Source organism: Orycteropus afer, unplaced genomic scaffold, assembly GCF_000298275.1.
Source record: "Orycteropus afer afer isolate SDZICR_OR568_19922 unplaced genomic scaffold, OryAfe1.0 scaffold00020, whole genome shotgun sequence".
Classification (NCBI taxonomy): domain Eukaryota; kingdom Metazoa; phylum Chordata; class Mammalia; order Tubulidentata; family Orycteropodidae; genus Orycteropus; species Orycteropus afer.
This window is the reverse complement of record NW_006921607.1, coordinates 7,150,039-7,171,931: the sequence shown is the minus strand read 5'-3', so window position 1 is coordinate 7,171,931 and position 21,893 is coordinate 7,150,039. Positions and strand designations below refer to the sequence as shown.

The 21,893-nt window shown below is 49.6% G+C and overlaps 1 protein-coding gene across 1 annotated transcript in view; it reads right to left on the bottom strand.

Moving 5' to 3' along the window:
* Nucleotides 1-7,643: 7,643 nt before the first annotated feature.
* The window catches only part of TM9SF4 (transmembrane 9 superfamily member 4), a 34,748-nt gene continuing 20,498 nt past the window's right edge, over nt 7,644-21,893 (bottom strand). Inside the window, exons 8-17 of the mRNA XM_007934537.2 lie at nt 20,545-20,615; nt 18,731-18,863; nt 17,825-17,906; nt 17,653-17,728; nt 14,498-14,581; nt 12,624-12,799; nt 12,055-12,118; nt 10,963-11,082; nt 10,072-10,161; nt 7,644-7,793 (exon numbers count right to left, since the gene is read on the bottom strand). Coding sequence (XP_007932728.2) covers nt 7,644-7,793; nt 10,072-10,161; nt 10,963-11,082; nt 12,055-12,118; nt 12,624-12,799; nt 14,498-14,581; nt 17,653-17,728; nt 17,825-17,906; nt 18,731-18,863; nt 20,545-20,615 — 1,046 coding nt within the window. The remainder of the gene's footprint in view (nt 7,794-10,071; nt 10,162-10,962; nt 11,083-12,054; nt 12,119-12,623; nt 12,800-14,497; nt 14,582-17,652; nt 17,729-17,824; nt 17,907-18,730; nt 18,864-20,544; nt 20,616-21,893) is intronic.

Here is a 21,893-nt window from a genome sequence, read left to right as displayed (position 1 = left end):
AGTCGGGTCCGACTCAATGGCACATAACAACAACAACAATATTCACACATCTTAGCACCCACCACCCTTCTGTACTGGGCATTGGGGCCACGAGACGACTGTTACGGTCTCTGCACTCAGCCCACCAGTCCAATGGCAAAGCTGAAAAACTAACATTACTGACCATCTACTATGTGCCAATAAAGAGCTCTGGGGGTGCTGTGGTTAAAACATTGGGCTGCTAACCAAAGGGTCAGTGGTTTGAACCCACCAGCCACTCTGCAGGAGAAAGATGAAGCAGTCTGCTTCCATAAAGACACACAGCCTTGGAAATACTGTGGGGGCAATTCTACTCTGGCCTATGGGGTGGGGGGGAGTGTCCCTAAACAACAACAAAAACAAACTCACTGCCACTGAGTCAATTTCGACTCACAGCAAACCTCCTTGGGTTTCCGAGGCGGTATCTCTACAGAAGTAGATTGCCCCATCTTCTTTCTGAGGGGTGGCTGGTGGGTCTGAAGTGCCAACCTTCTGATTAGCAGTCAAATGCCTTAAGCCCTACACCACCAGAGCGCCCTAGGAGCTGGAACTGACTCAGTGGCAGCAGGTTTGGTTTTGGTTTTGGTTACGATTTGCAGCAGCCAGCATTTCCTCTAAACCTAGGTCAGACCATGTCCTTCCTCTGTTCCAGGCCCTCCAACAGCACTGACCTCACCAAGTCACGTCCTGCAGGCCTTCTGGCCCCTGCCACATCACCCCCTGCACCACAGCCCGCCATCTCTTGCCAGCCTCCTGCCAATTCTCAAACTTAGCTCAGGACTTTCTTGCTTGCTGTCTCTTGGACCGCAGCCCCCCTCTAGATATTTGTATGACTGGTTCCTCTCTTCATTTAGGTCTCTCTGTTCAAATGTTACAATTCCACCGCTTCAGGGTGAATCTCCCTGACCACTCTTCCTGAAAAGCACCCTGTCCTCCCCGCCACTTTCTCTATCATTTGGATCGTGGAGCACTTGCGACCACTGGGCATTAGCTTGTATATTCATCTGCCTTGTTCTCTGTGCTCTCGGGGACTTGTTTTGCTGCTGTCTCCCTGCCACCTAGCAGAGTGCCCAGCACAGCCTGGGGCTCAGTAGCTCTTTGTGGAATGAATGAATACATCACACCCTCAAGCAGGAGGAGGGTCTTGTGGCTGGGGAGGGTGACAACATGTACCAAAACCAAGGCATGAGGGCCCTCCCAGGCTTGAATCTCTCTAGGGACAGGTAACTCACTACCTCCAAAGACAGCCCTTCTCGTCTTGGGAGTTGAGGCAGTAAACGTGTCCAGGCCCATCTCCCAGTCCCTACCACGGAGCTCTGGTAGCGTCATGCCTAAGGCACTTGACTGCTAACCAGAAGGCTGGCAGTTCAAACCCACCAGCCACTCCTCAGAAGGAAGGTTGGGCAATCTACTTCCATAGAGATACTGCCTCAGAAACCCAAGGAGGGGTCGCTATGAGTCAGAGCCGACTCGACGGCACATAACAACCATCGCCACCACCACAGAGGAGATTGCCACCTGCCTTAGACCTGCTCCTGGAGCAAGGAAGGAGATCAGGGTGGAGAGTCCTTCTCATGGGTGGGAAAAGCAAACATGAGGCTCTGACCCCAGGGTTTTGCTCACCTCTGGTCTCAAGTGTCTTCGCTATCTTGTTGGCCTGGGAAGGAACTTTGGACGAGTTTTCAATCTGAGAAAAATCTGTCCAAAAACTATAGTAATTACCGGTAATCAGCAACTGCCCTGATTACAGCTCTGGGGACTTTGACATTTTCCTCCAAGGATATGATTTCAACACAAAAATTCAAGAAAGTCTCAGTGTCTGCTTGCCCTTGCTCAGCAGAAAACTAACCATTGACTTGGGGTTGGTGAACTTTGCGGCTGGCCCCCAGCCCACAGGCCCCACAGAGCTGACTCAGGATCGTCAGGGCCAGCCAGGGCTCTGGTGGACTGTGTGTCCCGGGGCAGCTCTTGACAGCACTCTTGCGGCCTTCATAGCTCTCAGCCCGTTTCCTCATCACATGGAGAAACTTCCAGTTTCTTAAAATTCATTGCAATCATGCTAATTCCAACTCACAGTCACCCTACTGGACAGGATAGAATGGTCCCACAGGGTTATCCAAACTGTCAATCTTCACAGCATACAGCCGTATCTTGATCCTGCGGCGTGGCTGGTGGGTTCAAACAGCTGACCTTCCAGTTAGCAACTAAGCACTTAACCACTGCACCGTCAGGGCTCCTTTCAAGTTCCTCAGCAGGAGCAAAAAGCCCCTTCCAGGCCTCCCTGCCGCACACGCCTCCAGCCCTCCTGTTCACACCTCCTGGTCTTTGCCCGCATTGCTCTTCTCCATCCTGAGAATGTTCTCCCTGCCTCTTTCCCTAACTCTTGCCCATCCTTCAAGATGCAGTTCAGGTGCTACCTCTTCTCTGCCCCTGGCTCCCCCTGATCCCTTTGGCTCCCCCTGATCCCTCATCCCGCGGTGAGGCCACACCGTGGTAAGAGCCTGGTGATTCGAGCTCTCTCCTGCTGCACTGAGAGCGCCCATGAGAGCAGGGGTGTGTCTGTTTTGTTCACTGCTGCCCTCCTGAGACCAAAGCCATTGCTGTCGGCATCCACTCTGACTCCCGGCAGCCCCGTGTGCAGAACAGAACCGTCCTCCACAGGGTTTTCAGGGTTGTGACCTTTCAGAGGCACATCACCAGGCCTGGCTTCCCAGGCACCTCTGGGAGGTTCAAACTGCAAACCCTTCGGCTAGTGGTTGCACCCTTAGCTGTCTGCTGACAAAGGGAGCCAACAGTGTGGTACTGGCATAAAAATAGACAAATAAATGGAACAGAATGGAAATTCCAGAAGTAAATCCACACATTTATAGACTTTTTTTCATGAAAGGCACCAAGGCAAAGGAGGAAGGACAGCCTCCTCAACAAACAGTACAAGAGCCACTGGACTTCCACACATGAAAAAATGAGCGTGAAACCACATCTCGCATGATATATTAAAATTCCTCCAAAATGGATCATAGACCTCAATGTAAAAACTAGAGCTATAAAAATTCTAAAAGAAAACACAGGAAAAATCATTGTGATCTTACGTTAGACAAAGTTGTCTTAGATAGGATACCAAAAAGGAATAAATTGCTGAAGAGTAAATAAACTAGACTTCATCAACATTTAAAACTTTTGTTATTCACAAGCCACTGTTAAGAGAATGCAAACACACACCACGGACGGGAATAGTATTTCGATAATACATGTATCTATCAAAGAACTCTCAAAACTCAACAGAAAGAAATCAAACCACCCAATCAAAAATGGGCAAAAGGTTTGAACAGACACTTTACCACAGAAGAGATGTGGACAGTCAATAACCACATGAAAAGACGCTCAGTATTTTTCGTTGTGGTGGTGGTGCTTGTTGGGTGCCACCGAATGGGCTCCGACTCAGTGACCCCATGTACAACAGAATGAAACACTGCCCGGTCCTGTGCCGGCCCCCCAATCCTTGCTACACCTGAGCCCACTGTTGCAGCCACTCAGCAGCCAATCCATCTCACTGAAGGTCTCCCCCCCCCCGCCTTTTTTTTTTTTTTTTGCTAACCCTCCACTTTACCAAGCATGCTCTCCTTCTCCAGGAAATGGTCCCTTCTGACAACATGATATCACCTTTCTTTAGGAGAGGCCAATTAAAATCACAATGATACCACTTTGTACCTGTTAGAATGGCTAAAATGAAGACAACTAACCATACCAAGTATAAGCACGTGGAGGAAACGGGATTCTCATATACTGCTGATGGACATGTAAAATGGTAGAACCACCTCAGAAAGGGCTTGGCAGTTCAACACACACCTAGCTTACGACCCAGGCATTTCACTGCTAAGTATTTTCCAAGAGAAAAACAAATATATGTCCACATGAAGACTTGTATATGAATGTTCACAGTAGCTTTTATTTGTAATAGTTGAAAACTGCAGATCCCCCAAATGTTGGTCAACAGATGAATGGATATACAAATTGTGGTATAGCCATACAATGAATAATACTCAGAAATTAAAAAAAAAAAATGAATGATCTACTGATACATTTAACAACATGGATAAACATTAAAGTAATGATGTTGAATGGAAGAAGCCAAGGAAAACAACATACATACAGGATGATTTTATACAACTCTAGGAAATGCCAACTATAGTAACGGGAAGGAGTATAGCGGCTTCTTGGGGATGGAAAGCATGAGGGAACATTTGGGTTGATGGATATGTTTGCAATTTCATTGTGGTCATTTCATGTATGTTACAACTTATCACATTTTGTAGAGGCAGTCCCCAGATTACAAATGAGCTCTGGTCCTAAGTCTGTCTTTAAGTTGAATTTGTACCTAAGTCAGAAGAGTTAGGTATAGTTCCTATCTGAAGTCAGTTGGTCAACTGTCTGTCTTAATATATATAATGTACCTTTCAATGAACAACAACAACAACAACAACAAAAACATTAAAGAAACACTTCTAGATACGCTGCAACATCTTTAACATAACACAGTAATAATATTTTGATGCACGTTGCAAAATAGGGCCTGGGCTTGGGGGAAAAGGGGGTCCACCACTAGCACACGTTGGAGAGTAGCCTGGTTCACAGTAACCCAGGGACTACCTGTAGTTGTTTTGTGTCAATTATACCTCAATAAAGCTATTAAAAGGCAGATGTAACATACTGGTTAGAAAGACAGGTTCTGGAGTGTGGCTGCCTCAAATACTCCTCCATCACTCACTTGCTACGGGACTCCCGTCAGTAGATTACAACTACTTGATACCTCAGTTACCTCCTCTGTAAAAGAGGGCTAATACAGAACCAAGATTAAATAGGCTAATACATGGAACAGTGCCTGGAACACAGAATAGTCCATGAATGGTAACCAGCACCATTTTCCACTGCAGATGAGGAAGCTGAGGTTGGAGGGTGTAACAGGCAACTGTTCTTTCCATTTGCTTCACATCCCTCACCCTGGGAAACCGTTCTTCCCTCATCACCATTCCAGGTGATTCTGGTGGGTCTGGAATTTGTAGTATCCAGCAGCTCTGGTATGCAGCTCAGGCCTGGGCCATAATCATACTCCATCCCCCTGGATATGTGACTGGACTAAGATGTGCAAACAGTAACCCAAGCTGGGCCAATCCAAGGCCTTTCCTAGGACCTATCTCATTTGAATAAATATATATTGACTACAACCAAGTAGGCAGGGAGACATGGTTTTCCCTCTGGGTTTACCAAACTGGACGATGTAAGCCTACAGCACTCTTCCCATACCCTGCCCACCTCCCCCACAGAGACTGGGGACAATGGTGTGGGGCAGAGGGAAGCACGGCGGACAGAGAAGAAAGCTGAGACGTGCTCCCTTTGAGCACGTGGAGTCAAATGCCCCGTCTTCGAAGACTCATGAACTAGATCAAGTCTCTGAGGTTTAATCACATGTGATCTGTATCTGCCACACGCAAGTGAAGGAGTCCTACAAAAGAGGTGAACTGACTTGGCAATAAAATACACAATACCAGGTCTTACTGCCACCAAAGCTCACACTCAATTGCCATTTCCTGCCTGTGGGAGCTCAATGGCAGATTTCTGCAATATAACATGGAGGGGCCGAGCAGATGGGAGAGGCTGTGGACATGGACCAGGAGAGGGAATAGCAGTGGCCGGAGCGCTGGCAAGTCTGACATGAGACTGAGCTTTGAGGGCAATCGCTCAACCCAACCCATCTGGGGAAGTGTCTCACCTTGGACTCCACAACCCCTACATAAGATTCAGGACACATAACAACAGGATGATGGCGCATTTATTTACAACTGGACCAAAAAGGCATACAGGCATTGTTTTAATTAAAAAATAATGATAATGATTTAAAAAGTCAGAGAAATCGATGACATCTGACCCTTTATGAGGAGTCCATGTCCCCACTGCCCCCCCAAACAATCTCTTAGGGGGAAAAAGAAATCCAAGATCTGAATGAACAGAAAGACTCCAGTATCATTCGCTACTGCTGGGGTTCTCTTTTCTCCAACCTGATTCTCGGTGGATGCCGCTTGGCACTGTGCGCTCGCTGGGAGGCAAGATTGAGAAGTCCACTGGTGTGACTGGTGGAGCTGGTGAGGGCTGCTGGGAGCATCTTGGGGGAGGGCTGTTCTTAGCTTAACCAGCATCCTGAGCTTTGTCCTGTGGTGGGAGTCCCACGGGGGCTGGCACAAGAGTGAATGGCTGTGACTTAAATTTGAATCCCAGAGTGGGTTTGGTCTTTTACAACTTAAGAGCAAATGATTTTGACATGAACGGGGCAGGCAGGGGTCAGGAAGAGTGGGGTTTGCAGAAGAGCTGGGGCAGCTGCGGCAGCTCTCTCCCCTAGCATGGGGAGAGCGGGTGTGTGAACACTCACTCCTAGGAACCGGGGAAGGAACGACAGAACTTACCTTCCATCTTCCTTCTCACAAGCAGTTTTCTGGAAGTCCCCAAAAAGAGGAGGCCCGAATTCAGACAGGGGCGGAGGGGAAGGGTCTGGCTAAAAGAGCTGAGTGTGGACACTGAGGCTTGGGATGCCAGGGAGAGAGTGCCTCTGCCCAGTCACCGGAAGGAGGGACCTGAGATGGCAGGGCCTCCTTGCTCTGCCTGGGCGGGGGGCACAAGGGGTCCGTCCCCAGCACACTTGGAAAGAGCAGCAACCTCCTGCACAGGGGGCTGGGGACCTTGGCTGCCCCCTTCCCAGACGTAGACGTGGGCGCCAGGCCCTGGAAATACTTGGCCCCAGGTCCAGGGTTTCTTGGCACAATGCTGTGGCCGGTTCACTGCAAGCCTCTTCTCTTCCTCCTTGCTGGTTCAGCAAACTGCTGCTCTGAACTCGGTGACTCCTGCTGTCCCAGGATCTCAGCACCAAGTACCTCCAGGAGGTTTCTTTGAAGGAATCAAGACTTGAGCTTGCTCCTGGTGAAAGGCTGCCCTGGCTGACTGACACTTCTGCCTTGGGCAGCCATGGGAGGAGGCTGGGGCGGGGACAGAGGGAGGAAACGGGGCTGGCTGAGGCTGACTGGCACTGAGGATGCAGGTCCAGGCTAGAGCTGTGCTCTGTCGTGGCATCAAAGGTGAAGACAAGCAGTGAGAGGCTCAGAAACCTCACTGAAGCCCCCGAAGGCCCGGTGCCTCCTCTTCCAGGTAGTTGCGGGAAGGCCAACAGCCCTGAGGAACTGAGGTGGGGACAGTGACCAAAACCCAGTATCTTGGTGGATTTATCCATCCTGGATCCATTTGTTAAAAAATTAAGGAAAAAAAACAAAACAACCTCAAATCAAAAATAAACCTGAATAAACAAGTCAGAGAGTTCCTGCGGGAAGGAACTTTCTCAGCACTGAACAAACAACCCATGAAAAACTCATCCCCCACAGAACTGGCATAAGATGATGAAAATGCAAGATTTACACACAGGTCTTCCCGCCCCCCACGCAGCCCCAGGATCCAGGAACACCGTGCCAGGCGTTACATTCCAAACAAGCAGGAGTTATTTTATTTTCCGTGCCTGCAGGTCCCCACGCAGGGTGGCTTTGCTGTCCAAGGACAGAGTGGGCCTGGCCATGGTCCACCCCAACCAGTCAGTCTATCTTCACGGCGGCGTAGATCTTGCGGACAAACATGTAGGCGGCGTAGAAGCCTATGGTGCCCGTCAGGAGCCAGAAGGACAGGACCATGAGAGCCGTGTAGCCAAAGTAGAGGAGGGAGGGGATGAACTCAACGATGTCCAGCTGGGGTACGGGTGGGGCGGGCGAGAAGAACAGAGGGGTGGATGCTTAGTGGCAGCTGAGCATGGCAGACTGTGGGGCCCCTCCCCACTGATGCAGTGGCGGAACCGAGGCCCAGCAGGGGCGGAACCGAGGCCCAGCAGGGGAAGGGCTTCTCCGGGGCTGCGGTGAGATGCTAGCGAGGCCCACAGCCATGACTACCCTCCACACATACCAGGATCACCTCGTGTGCTCATCATCACCTTATTGCTTCCGTTTGACGGACAGGGCACAAAGGGGTTAACCCCCACCCACAGCTACACAGCTAGGAAGTACAGGACGCTGGGATTTGAACCTGGGGCTAGAGGGCTATCAGTCCAAGGCCCAATGGCCATTTCTTCTGGCAGTAGGGGGAGTCTTCCTAGGGAAGCCTTGGAGACAAGCTGGAATGCCACAGGCAGGATCGGCCACAGCTATGGCCACTCCTGGCCCAGTGGACCCCTCTGTCGTCCCCTGAGGAGCAGACTCCTGGATGGCTAAAGCAGCAGTCAGGGGTCGGGGTAGCCCAAGCTGGAGGACCAGCAACCACCAGCAGCCTGCCCCAGCCTACATCCCTCTCCTCCAGAGAATGCTTCAGTCGCTTCCATTAACATCTCACACCGATTTTTATCTCGGCACCTTTTAGACTCCTTTATAACGGGGCCAAGTTTAGAGTCTGGGAAAGGACCTAGGATCTGTTACTGTGGTGTCTGCTGGGACAAATGGGGCTCCTCTGGTGCTCTGGTGCCAGTGACGTGACAGCACAGCAGGCCCATGGGCTCTGTGCCAGGGCTCACGGGTGGACACGTGCACTTCGCCACTCACTGAGCTCTGATTCACATGAGCTGCAGATGAGGGGCATTCATTTGGTCTGGATGAGCCTGGGGATACGACTAGGGCCTGAAGACAGAAGTTACAGGGAAGCAGATTTCAGTGTGGATCATGGAAGACCTTGATAATGATAGGAGCTGTCCAGAGAGAGAGCAAGTGTCAGGAGGAAATGTCCTCTCTGTCACTGGAAATGCTAGATCGCAAGTTGACAAACATTTTCGAATAAAGTGCCAGATTATATGAGTGGCCCAGGTTTTGAAGACCACATGGCCTCTGATACTACTGTTCGCCTCTGCTGCTGCAGTGTAAAAGCAGCCACAGACGACAGGTAAACAGATGAGCACGGCTGTGTTCCGATAAAACTTTATGTCCAGGAGCAGGACCGCTGGCCACAGACCACAGCTTGCTGACCCCTGTGTTTTCTGATCCTTGTTGGGACTGCTGGAGGGGAGGGGCAGGATCACCTAGAAACAGGAGTGGAACACTGAACTAAATGATCCTGAAATCCTTTCCAGGCTCACCTTTTTTGGGAAAGGGCATTCTAAGCTTCAAGTAACTGACCTATAGGGTTTATTTTGGGACTAAACTCTGGTTGCAAACAGGGGACTACTTGCTTTTTGGCTTTGGAGGCCCAAAGCCCAGAGGGTGGGATCAATTTTTCAGTGTTAGCCTCAGAGGAGAGGAACCCACCAGTTACCCTAAACTCCCCTCCATGGCCCATCTGGTCTATGCGTCATTCACGAACCAATCAAAATTGTGCAGACCCGTCTGGATTCATACTCATGCCACCCTAGAGGTGGGGGGCAATGAGCTCTGTCAGATAAGCCCAGCTGCTTACTAGCCCACACTTTACCTATGAAGGCCTCGAAGACACAGGTGAAGCCCTTCACATCTTCTCCTTACCCTACAGGACTGAAGTACTTGAATGGAGAAGCCTCCAGAGAGAGAAAGCCTGAGGACCTGAATTTAGGATCTAAACACTCTTTTAGCATTTTCTCCTTTCATCTTTAACTCCTCTCATCAGCTTCCTTTAGGCTTTCATTTTATTGTTCCTCTTTTCTAGCTTCTTGAGGTGCAAACTGTATTATTAGACACTCTCATTTCCTAATAAATGCACTCATTGTTGTGTGGCATGTTCCTTTAAGTACTGCTTTGGCTGCATCACAGAGGTTTTGCCACTCAGTATGTTCATTAATCCTGAAGGCTTCTGTCTCCCAAACATACACAACTGGGTCCTGGAACATAGATTCTCTCCTTCCTAAAAAGATGCCCATTTCCAGAGCAGAAGCAGTTCTAAATGGCTTTGTTCCTCCCCTCTCTTGATAGGAAAAGATTCAGATACCTGGCTTTCCCCCTACCCGCACCCCCCAGCGCCCTTCTCTGCACCCCCTGCCTCGACAGGGCTAAGGGGCTCCCTCAAGGAGGGCAGTACCTTGTTAACAAAATAAAAGATGGCATAGACCAGGACGTAGAAAGCAGATCCCCCAGAGACTAGGAAATTCCTCCACCACCATCGGTAATCCTGAGAAGGAAACAGGAAGGGTTACCACTGTCCCCAAGCAGCCTTCCCGCCAAGCTTCACAGCTGCCTGAGGGGCTAAAGACTCTGGGTAAGAACAGGACGCTTGGGGAAATAGAAATGCTTTCTATTTTAACTGTGCTGGTGGTTACACGATTGTATATATTTCTAAGCATTCACTAGACTGTACGAGGAGTGAACTTGGGTGTTTATAAATGATACCTCGATTTAAAAAAATCGACAACAGTGAAAACAACCACTTGCGTTCTCTGCAAACGCTCACCATGTGCCAGGCACCTCTCTACATGCAATGCAGAATCAGCTCACTTAATCCTTGCATTGGCCCTCTCGGGTAGGTCCTGTCACTACCCATCTTACTAGAGGAACAGAAGGCACAGGGAACTTAAGCAACTTGTCCAAGATCCAGACCACTAAGTGGAGGAGCCAGAACTTGGAGGCAAGCCACTTGTTGCAGAGCCCTCGATTACCCACCCTGCCAAGAGCTAGTGCCCAGGGGAGGAGTCACCCAATCTGCACAAGCCTACCAGAAAACCTCCTTCTGTAGTAGACTCAATCCTGCTGAGCCCACTCTCCCTGAAGTTCTGACAACTATGTTGGAAGGTCGGAATCATGAACTCCAGTCTAAATGGGGGCCTGGAGAGGTGAAGTCACGTACTTATTTAAGACCTAAGAACCAGGAAAGGGGGAGCCCATACTGGAAACTTAGATTAGCCTCACTGTACAACTTCATTAACCCATTCCACCCCAGCCTCTCTCTCCCACCTCCTGGCCCCATTCCTCTCACCTCTGCACACAGCTGGAAGTAAACCATGACAATGCTGATTTGGGAACAGGACACCACCAGGATGATGAAGACCAGGAACAGGAAGCCAAAGAGGTAATAGAACTGATTCTCCCAAATAGCCTGTGGACACACCGCAGCTGCCCGTCAGCTGGCCTGCCTCCACAGTGGCCCTGGCACACCCTGCCTGCTCTCAGGGGTGCCATCCCACAGCAACTTGAGGACTAGCGTACGCCTGCCACCAGGATAGGCATGGACACTTGCATGACACCATTGGGGCCTGTGGCCGGGCATGTGTCTAGCTAGCCCTCCTCCCTGGAGCAGAAGGTGAGAGCCAGGCCAGTTTTCGGGAGGGGCTGGGGCATGGCTGAGCCTGAACTCAGCAGCTGGCCAGGACCTGTGCTATGTACCTTATACATCTCTACATGTGACCCTAAGGGAAGCTTGGCCTTTTAGGGCTGAGGCACAGGAAGGCTGGGCGATGCAATGTCATGCACACAGAATGGAGGAGGCCTCCCAGGGACAACATACAGGCCCCAAGGACCCTACCTAGCCTCTGACCCTCTGCCTAGGCAGGACTGGGTAGGTGGATACTTTTCCAGTACAAACCTGCTGCAAGGACCTATCTGTGCTCAGCCAGACTTGCATGACTCTAGGGAGCCCTACTGCAGACTCTCACCTTGGCTACCAGGCCCCTCTTGGGACAGGAGTAACCATCGTAGCAGCTCCTGTTGAGGAAGCATTTCCTGCATGCCAAGCACAGTGCCCTTCACAAACATGACCTCACTTCAGCCGCACAACGACCCCGGGGTTAGGGATCATGCCCTGCGTTTCCCCAGGACTTCTGTATGTCTCTCACATCTCATCTAACCCTTCATTGCTATCCTGAGAGCCAGGGCTGTTACCCCTTTTCAGGGTGAAGATGGGGGCTCTGAAACCTCAAGGGCAGTAAAAGGCAGAACACCTACGTGGAGACCAGGATGGAGTAGGTGAAGGGTGTGTCTGTATGTGTGTGTGTGCATGCGCACGCACGTGGCATGTGTGTGCATACTGGTGTGGTGGGATAGAAAAAGGGGGTCAGGCAACAGTACTTACACTGAAAATGAAGAACAGCTCGATGAACATGGCGCCAAAGGGCAGGATCCCCGCCATGAGAATGCTGTGGCAGAAGGGGGCAATTAACAGTGTTGGGAGAGCCAAGCCATCTAGAAGCCCCTGCTTCCCTCCACAGCATGAGGCAGTGCTTAGACAGGCCTGGCAGGACCTCTCTTGGCATGCTCTTGCACCATTATAACCCATTGAGAGGGAGGAAGGGTGGGGACCATTCTCCTCCCCATTTTATAGATGGGGAAACTGAGGTGCAAAGAACTGAGTAACTTGCCTGAGGTCTAAGTGATGGTCTTAACCTTTCTTGCCACCCCCTTCCATTGTTCCCCTTCCCTATCCCAGTTCCCAGGCTGATGCCAAGTCTGGCTACAAGCCAGTCATTTTTAGCTTGGAGGGGAAGCTACACTTTCATGAAGTCTACTAGAGCTGGTGGGAGCTGCAGGAACACGGGTCATAGCACCCCTGGCGGGGAGGGCACCCTCGTCCACGTCCTCCAGGGAAGATGGCCAGGCACTGTTGGCCTGGCCCACGCTGGGGGCCCCTGCCCAGTAACTCACCCCACAAACCGGTTCATGTACCACCGCTGCTCAGGGATCTGCCGGGGGATCTGGTTGGTGCGCACAGGGTTGTCGTATGGCTGCTTGCGGAAGCCGAAATAGTAGCCCAGGTAGACAAGGGGCAGCGAGATCCCAAACCACATGCACAGCAGGGCTACCATGGTGGGAAAGGGCACCTGTGGACACAGTGTTCATGAAATCCCCACAAGGCCCTGGGCAGGCTAAGGAGGGGCTCCAGACACAAGAGGGCCACCATGGTGAAGAAAGTCCTGCAGGCAGAGCCCCTTAGAGGGTTCCTGTGCTCAAGGCCAGAGCCTCATGGGGCTGTTCCAGTCCTGGGGGAGAAGCGGGGAGTAGATCAGGGGTCATTTGGGCTCCCAGTAAAGAAGGAACCATGGCATCCTAAAGGAGCTTGTCATACAGGGAGAAAGTGGGAGAAGACTAGGGAAGAAAGGGACTGAGAACAGGAAGGAGAGAGGAAGGGAAATCAAATGTAAAGGAAAAAGAAAAAAAAATTACATAAATAACATGTTCTCAATTCCATTAAAATAAAACACAATCGCTTAATAACTAAAGAAAAAAAAAAAAAAGGTTCTAAAACTGTATGTATAAGAGGCTTATCATTCCTGAGTGGGACTCTTTTCCTGGCTAGCCTGCACTATATTGGTATCACAACCTTAAGAGAGTTGTCTACGTATTAAAGAAGCTCCCACAGTGGGAGGGGAAGGAAGGAAACAGTGCTGAAATAAAGCTCCCACAGATGTTACTTCTACTTTCTTGACATCTGGGGTGCTTAGTGCTTTATCCCACAGATTTTGAGGCTCCTAACGTTCCCAGGAAAACAGGGTACACTGGGGAGATCAGCCAAGTGACTGATGCCTGCAATAACTGCAATGAGATCTCTATAGAGGTGGCATTAAAGATGGCCACCGAGATAAGGATGATGCCTGGTCTTTCTCCAGTTACACAGCACTTCACACCAAAGCTCCCAGAAATTAATGAGTGGGAGAAATAAACCCTTGTTCTGTTAAATATATACATACATACATACATATATATATATATATATATGGATCTCATTTTTATAAAAACACTCCACTATTTACATGGCTATATGCTTGGAAAAGGCCATGACAAAAAGGGAATATAGTACTTCCTCAGGTGGGATGTGGGGAGATTAGGACAGCTTCTTCATTTTTGTCTTTATCCTCTTCTGTAGTATGTTTCCACAAGAATTGTGTGAAAAGGGCGGAAATGAGTATAAGTAACATGTTTAGAACAGTCCTTATTACAAATCAAGTATCATATAAGTGTTATTTTATCCTTTAAAATTCCTAACTCCATTTTAAATCCATCTATAAAAGAGGAAAAAGATGGGAAGAGCACATAGTAATTGACCAGTATTTATCCCTGGGTGGTTGGATACATGTTATTTCATCTTCTTCTTTAACTTTGCTGTACTTTTCCAAAATTTCTACAGAGTGTGTAGCTCATAATTAGAGGGAAAACGGCAAGACAGAAGGAACGCAGGTACAGAACACAGGAAATATCATCTAATACACTCACACCAGGCCACTCTCCTTTGACTGAGAACAGAGGGAAATTCCCCAGTTGGGCCCTGGACTGTGGAAACCCTCCTTTAGAGAAGTGAGCTTTGGCCAGCTGTCTGGAAGAGCCCACAGGAAGGCCAGGACCAGGGCAGGGGCAGATGGATAGGCAGGGATGGGGAAACCCCAGGCAGCCTGCAGCCCCTAGGGGCTGGGAACAGACCTTTGGGGACTCAGAAAAGGGAAGGGGAGCAGCAGGAAGTGCCCTGGGGAAGTGGGGATGAGCACAGCTGACTCCCTTGCTGGGGGTGGGGGAAGGGCACTTACCGCTCCTGACGAGTGCTTTCCCCAAATGAAGCAATTTAACACAAAGCAGATGCCAAACACCACCCCAGGATACAGCGTTGCTGTCTAGAAGGAAGAGGGGCCAGGCTGGGGAGCTGCACCCAGGAAGCAGCCACCTGGCCCAGTAGGCTCCCAGAGCAGAGGTTCTTAACCCCTCCTGTCCTTCAGGACTCAGCTCAAGGATGGTTCCTTCCAGAGAGCCTTCCTTGACCCCTAGACAGGCCTCCCGTTTCATGCCCTCTTAGATCTCTGAATTGCCCCTTCCCCACCTCTCATCCCAGTTTGTAAAGATTTATTTTTGTTACCTGATCAGTGTCTGCCCACCCCCAATACACCCTCCTTGGGAGGAATGTGTCCATCTGTCCTGCTCACTGATGTACTCCCAGCACTTAGAACACAGTACAGCTCAATAAGCATGTGGTGAATAAGTGAACGCATGGATAAACTTTATAAAATGTCTCAGCCCCCACCCAAACCACCTGGATTATGACAGTAACCTATGGCAGTTACACTCTAATTGAGTTAGTCTAATTGACACCAGTTCACCTGGTCTTCATTACAACCCTAGTCAGGGAGGCCTATCACCATTTCCTTTTATAGATGAGGACACTGAGACCAAGCAATGTTAACCACCTCCCTCCCCCAACTTTACAGGTCCACTCAGGGTAAGGTAGAGCAGAGGTTCCAACCCAGGCCGTCTGCCGTCTGCCTCCAGGGCCCAGGCCCTCGGCCACTGCAGCATATTCTATCCAGTCAGCATCTCTTGGGCTGGGCCCAGGCACATGGGACCAAAGTGCTTGAGCGTCTTGCCATGCTGGGCCTCCAGGCACAGACCCCAGTGGCTGCCTGAGCATCCAGGTGGGTCACTGACCACACTGAGACTCTCTGCAATCTGGTGTTCAGCCTCCACTGCCTGTCTCACTGTTGGCCCACTGTCCCCAGAACTCAACCACTGGTGCTGCTTGTGTGTGTAGCCGTGCCTGGGCCTTTATGTAGGCGGAGTTTCCAACACCTCAGAGCCTCCACTTCGAGTCTGAGCATCGTGCTCAGGGCCTGACATGCAGTCTCCTTCCAACCATGCAATAGTAAGATGAGGTTATGATTCCCACTGGAGAGACGGAGGTTCAGAGGGCTGTTCAAAGTTAGCAGATGAGGACAGAACAGAGCCATGACTGTCATCTAGGCAGTTCCAGAACCTGAGCCCACTGCTGGTTACGTGCCTCCATCTGAAACCCTCATTTTTGAAGGCAGCTCAAAGGTCACTTCCTCCCTTCTTTTGTGTTCCTGCTTCACTGTGCTGAAATTTATGGAGTGAGCCCTACGTTAGACCAGGGGTACAAACAGGGGACAAGTTCCAGGGAGGGAGACAGATCCATAAAAGGAAACAACAATGTCCAGGGAAGTCCTTGCAGGGGCACAAGGCTCTCCCCAGGCTCCTTTAGAGCCCCAAGGAGGACAATGATGTCAGAATGGGGAAGGAGGAGTGAGGACATTTCTAGAGGAGAATGCTGATGCTAAGATGTAAAGGATGAGGGGATGCTGATCAGGCGAGGAGAAGAGGGAGGGGAGGGGTGGCCCAGGCCAAGGCTGGAGGGTAGCACAGTTGTATGCCTGTACTGCTGTGGGCTGCAGCAGATGCCCACCTGTAGCGGAAGGCAGACCATCAGAGAAGGGTCAGAATCTTGCGGGGAGACCAGGTCAAGGGTCAAAGGTCAAGGGTCCAGGTGAGATGCAAAGATGCCTGTCTTGGGTCTGAGCTCTGGAGATGAAGAAAACCAAAAACCAAATCCACTGCTGTTGAGCTGACTCTAATTCACAGTGACCCTATGAGTAGAACATAGTGAAAACAGAACCGGCCCAGAGGGTTTCAAGGCTGAGATTTTTATGGAAGCAGATTGCCACATCTTTCTCCCACAGGGTGGCTGGTGGGTTCAAACTGCCCACCAACCCTCTGGTTAGCAGCCAAGCACTTAGCAACTGGCCACCAGGGCTCCTCTGAGATGTAGAGGCAGGAGGGTATTCATGGCACGTTTAGCAAGAAAGCCTTCAACACTTACTGAGAAGAGACAAAGCATAGGGGAGCAGGAGGAAGAGGGGTGACCCAGGTAAGGGGCCTGGGTGAAGGATGTACTACCGAATGCTAGCAGGGGCTTTGGAGAGGAGACTGGGTTCCTGGTGATGGCAGACCATGGACCGTGTCTGATGGCCCTCACCTGAGAAGATTCTCATCGGGGAGGAAAGCAGTGCCCTTCACTCCTCTCTAGATCCCCAGCTCACAGCCCCCAGTGGCCTGAGAATAATCCCTGATGTATCAGGAATCCAGCAATTTCTCTTTGATTCTTGAAGAATAATCACTATCACATCTATTCTTCACTGAGAGGCTATTAAGTGCCAGGGGTATAGCAGCCAGCCTAGCATAGTCTGAGCTCTCCTTGATCTTTCGACAGCTGTAAAATGGTTTCAGAATGCAGGGACTAGAGGCTTCTCTTGAGTTTGGGCACCTGAGGGCTTTCCTGGTTCTCTAAGGGCCTCACGTGTTCTGGGAGAAGTGGCTCAGGGTTCCCTGGGAGGTCTACGTCCCAGCCACTCTCCAGTTTCTATGGTCTTTTTTGCAGCCAAGATCCCTCCTGACCACCAGGAGATCAGAGAGAAGGGCAGGGGCTGTCCTCGTAGGGAAGGAATGGAGACACGAGTCTGCTCAACAGGATGATGGCGAGGTGGGCCTGGCGTCTTCTCTCTTCACCACGTCGAGCAGAGCATTCTCCCAGCAGCCTTGCTGATCAGTTTTTGACCCTAAAGTTTGTTATCTGGTGACAATTTCTGTCATCCTAAAGCCTCTATTTCTTCCTTTGCTTGAGCCACTGAACAATGTAGGCTAAAAATCATCTATATTCAATCCTTTTCTTTCATAGTTGGGGTACTGAGGAGCCTATGAGGTTTCTCTGCAAGCCTGTGGGTAAGAGCCCAGCGTCTGACCCCCCTGCCAGCCACATCACACTGCTGGTGCATCTCTGATGCTGAAACCCCCCAGAACCCGTCTCTGCCTGAGCTGCTCTGATTCCTGGACCAATGGCCTCTGCCCAGGAAGAAGCTTCTTGGCTCTCCACCAAATGCCAGGGGGAATTTAGGATACTTACACAGAAGGCTCCTTTCTTCCACCGGTGGCCTTTTAGAGTGCGGTACAGACGGCCAGCAGAAAAACCACCAAACACCCTGTAGGAAAATAGGAGAGATTCACACCACAGGGACCTGTTAGCTAGAGGGAAGGAGGCCTGTGCTAGCCCCCAGGGCCCGCACAGTCATACCTACCCCATGAACATGAAGAGGAAGCAGGCCGTGGTCATGAGAGCACCCCGGCTGGAGGGCGACAGCATGCCAAGCATGGCGACAACTGTGGAGGGAGGGAAGCAGGGGCAAGTCAGGGTGGCTGGTCACCAGGCCTCTACTCCCAACCTCCATCCTAGACTGACTGGCAGGGTCCTTTCTGACCATGGCCTTCTTAACTGCACAGTCCCTTTCTCCCCTAGAGAAGGCTGGGTCTTCACTGGGAGTCAGAGGGGTGCAGCAGCTCCTAAGCCTTGGCCATTCTACTCTTACTTGCAGTTGCCAGCCTGCAGGCACTGTGACAAGCCAGGCACTGGACGAAGAACACTGCAGATGCTAACTTACTGCAAAGTAGAGGCTACCTTCCCTTTTTTTCAGACAAGGAAACTGAGGCTTGCAGAAGCAAATGTCTTGTCTGAGGTCCCAGAGCTTAGAGTCCTCAGGCCCAGATGTAAATCTACGTAGACTGACTCCAGAGCTGTCTGTAACTAACTAAACTTTTGTTTAGGAAAAAGACTGGATTCTAGTCCTAACCCTGGTACTGACTAGCTACGTAAGACTTTTTGGGTGGGTCACTTAACCTCTGATGCCATTTCCAACTGCTCAACTGCAAAAGAAGGCTAACCTCACAGTGCTGACATGTGGCTTCAATGACACAGTAGAGGTGTTACGGGCTCTGTACACAGGGCTGTAAAGCTTTGACAAGGGCCTAGGGCTGGGAGGCTCTAGGCCTTTTGCTAGGATGGATGCCTCTGCCTGACCCAGGAATGCTGAGATGCCACCCGGTACCAAGTGCTTGGCCCCCTTCTCCAGGGAGAGAAGGCCACCCTGCTCTCCAGGCCCTGTGCTCCTCTCATGACAACCAACACCCGCCCTGCCAGGCACACTCACAGATGACAATGAGGATCATACAGAAGAGCTGAATGCCTGAGCCCAGCAGGGAGCTGAGAATCATGGGGTACTGGGGTGGTCTGAAGACGTCACCGTGCACCAGCTTCCAGCCTGACTCTTCCATGGTGTCTTCCTGTAGTAAAGGGCCAGGGTGAGTGTGGTTCTTAGGGGAGCAATCAAGTCCTTCAGGGACCACCCCCTGAGGCCTAGGTCTCCTGAGCAGGGCTAAAGGTCCCTCAGGGTTCAAGCAGGCCCTCTGAACAGTGAAAACACAGGTGTGTCACTGATATGAGAAAGTGCTCCTCAGAAAAGTGTCATATGGGGTAGGAAGGAACATACATGATGGTTACTGCTCAGTAGAAACACAATCTCCTCCCCAAATCCCACAAACCTAATGCATGGGAAGAAGTAACATACGTCCATACACTAAAACATTAGCTGGCATCGTAGTTGGGTGGGAGATTTAGAAACAATTTTTTTTCTGATTAGGAAAGTAATGTGTTTTCACTTGTAGAATAAAAGAAAAGTAAAAAATTTGTTTTTAGTGTAGTGAAATTCAAACGAACAAAAAACAATAAATGTTTATTATGGAAAATCTTTAAAAAGATAAAATATAAAAAAGAAACTGATTTCTACTCCTACCAAATTAATGACACCACAGTTCTGATATGTTTGCTTTAGTCTTTTATGTATGTACAAGTGTGTGTATGTATACAATTTGGAAATGATGTAACAGAGACATATTATATTTAGTCTGCATTCTGTCATTTTCAGTTGGTATTTGGCTGTATTTCTTTATGTCAACAGTCTTTGAAAATACTATTTTAATGTCTGCACAATTTTTCATTGTAGAGCTGTGTGAAAGTTACGTTGTGTGTCAACCTGGCTGGGCCTGGTTTTGAGTGGCTGGGCAGCTTGATGTAGTTATTCCCCATGATGAGACTGGTCATCAACTCTATGGTGGAATCTACTGTGAGCAGCTGTGTAGCTGCCTTAGGGATGCGGTCTGCTCCGAGTATATAAAGAGAATGCTTGAGAAAGTTCTCTGAGCTTTTTGGCATGCTTGGACCCAGCATTTAGCTCAGTCTTCATTCAACAGCCTGTCATGTTGTCTGCTGATCTTGAGACTATTTCTGGACTTGAACTAGTGACGTGTAGTGTTGTTTAATAATCTTGGGACTATGCCATTTTACTTGTCAACTCTGGATTTGTCAGCCTCAGCAGCCAGCAGCTGCTTGAGTTACAAGAAGCCTCCAGCTTCAGTGGACTGGGAGCAAGAGGCAGAGCTGAAGCCCAAGGTCAAGGGGCCTTCACCCAGCCCCTAGAGCTGGCACTTGGAACCCGGACTTCTAGCCTCCTAAATCGTAAGAGAATAAACTTCTGTTTATTGAAGCCATCCACTTGTATTTTCTGTTAGAGCAGCACTAGAGAACCAAAACAAGCCATATGTAACCTCTCTTCTGTTGCAGGAAAATCAGGCTACATCTAGTTACTTTCAATTATAAAAGAAACTGCAATAAACATTTGCAGACCAAGTCTGAGGTGTGAGTTTTTGTTTCTCAGGAAAAATTCTAGAAGAGTCATACTGTCAGAGGAAGTCAACTATCTTACAGTTCTTGATGTGTGCTGCCAATTGCTTTTCAGAGAACAGTTTACGCTGTCATGGGTGGTAGGTAAAAGGGCTTGTTTCATGTTAACGTTGCCAACAATTAGTATAAAAAAAAATAATAAAAAAATCTGTGCTACTTTGCAAGTCCTTCCTCACTGAACTGCCCTGTCTCCCAGTCCCTCCCGTCCCAGCCAAGACCTCGTACAATGTCATCCTCCTTGTTATAGTTGGCAATGTCTTTCCTGAGGGTCCGGATGATGATCATACTCAGGATGCCTGGAACAGACAGGGGCAGAGAGGAGGCGTCAGTACCATCAGCCCTGTCGCCGTGCTCCATGCCCTCCAGTGGCCTGGTGATCTGACAGCCGGTACGGTATGGCTTCCTCCAGCAGAATCAGCTGTGCAGCCATCTCAGGGCCTCTACTGCAGTGGGTGTAGCTCCACTAAGCTACTGGGGTGGGGTGGGGGGTGGGAAGTATAGCCAGGCAGGGGAATAAAAGGACTGCTGGAATAGGTAGGGGTGACCATAGGACACAACTTTTTATTCCAAGGAGAACAGCATTCTAGCTCCTCCATGGGTTGGTCCTACCAACTTCTCCAGTCTCCTCTCCTCCCAGGCTTACTTCCTACCTGTTTCTGGTTATTCATTGCTTTTAGTTATCAGTTCAGACTGTCATCAGTCTCTTATCCCCATGCCTTTACCTCAGCTATTATCTTTGTGCAGAATACCCTTCCTGCCCTAACACTTCCTCTTCAACAGACAGACTGGAACCTTTTCCACCTCCTGACACCCTTAAGCAGTTCAGAGGCCCCCCATTTGTACTTGCACAGTCCTCGTGCCTCTCCAGGCAGCAGGGTGCAGTGGTTCAGAGAACACACTGTATCACTTTGAGCTAACAAACGTAATGCCCTTAGACTTCCCTCATGGGGCTTACAGACTGAGATGTTTGTAAAGTGCTTAGCATAGCAGTTGGGCCCTCAGTAAATGCTTAATCAACAGCAGCCAACGTTATCTCTGGCAGAAAGTCCTGGCAATCTACTTGTGCAATCAGCCAATGAAACCCTGTGGATCACAGAGGTCCAATCCCACTGTGTACGGGGTTGCCATGAGTCGAGGCCTGACTTGACAGCAGCCAACAATGTTATTTTTACTTCTCATTTGATAGCAATTAATTTCATTCCCTGTGGAAACAAGTCCAGGAGAGCCAAAGTATGATCTTGAATATATTCCTCCTGAATTTAGAGATCATCTAAAGAATAGATTTGATGCATTAAACACCAACGACGGAAAGCCAGATGAATAATGGGAAGATATCAAGAACATTATCCATGAAGAAAGCAAGAGATGACAATTAAAACAAGTTCAAGAGAGCCAAAGTATGATCTTGAATATATCCCTCCTGAATTTAGAGATCATCTAAAGAATAGATTTGATGCATTAAACACCAACGACGGAAAGCCAGATGAATCATGGGAAGATATCAAGAACATTATCCATGAAGAAAGCAAGAGATCACTAAAAAGACAAGAAAAGAAGAGAAGACCAAAGTGGAT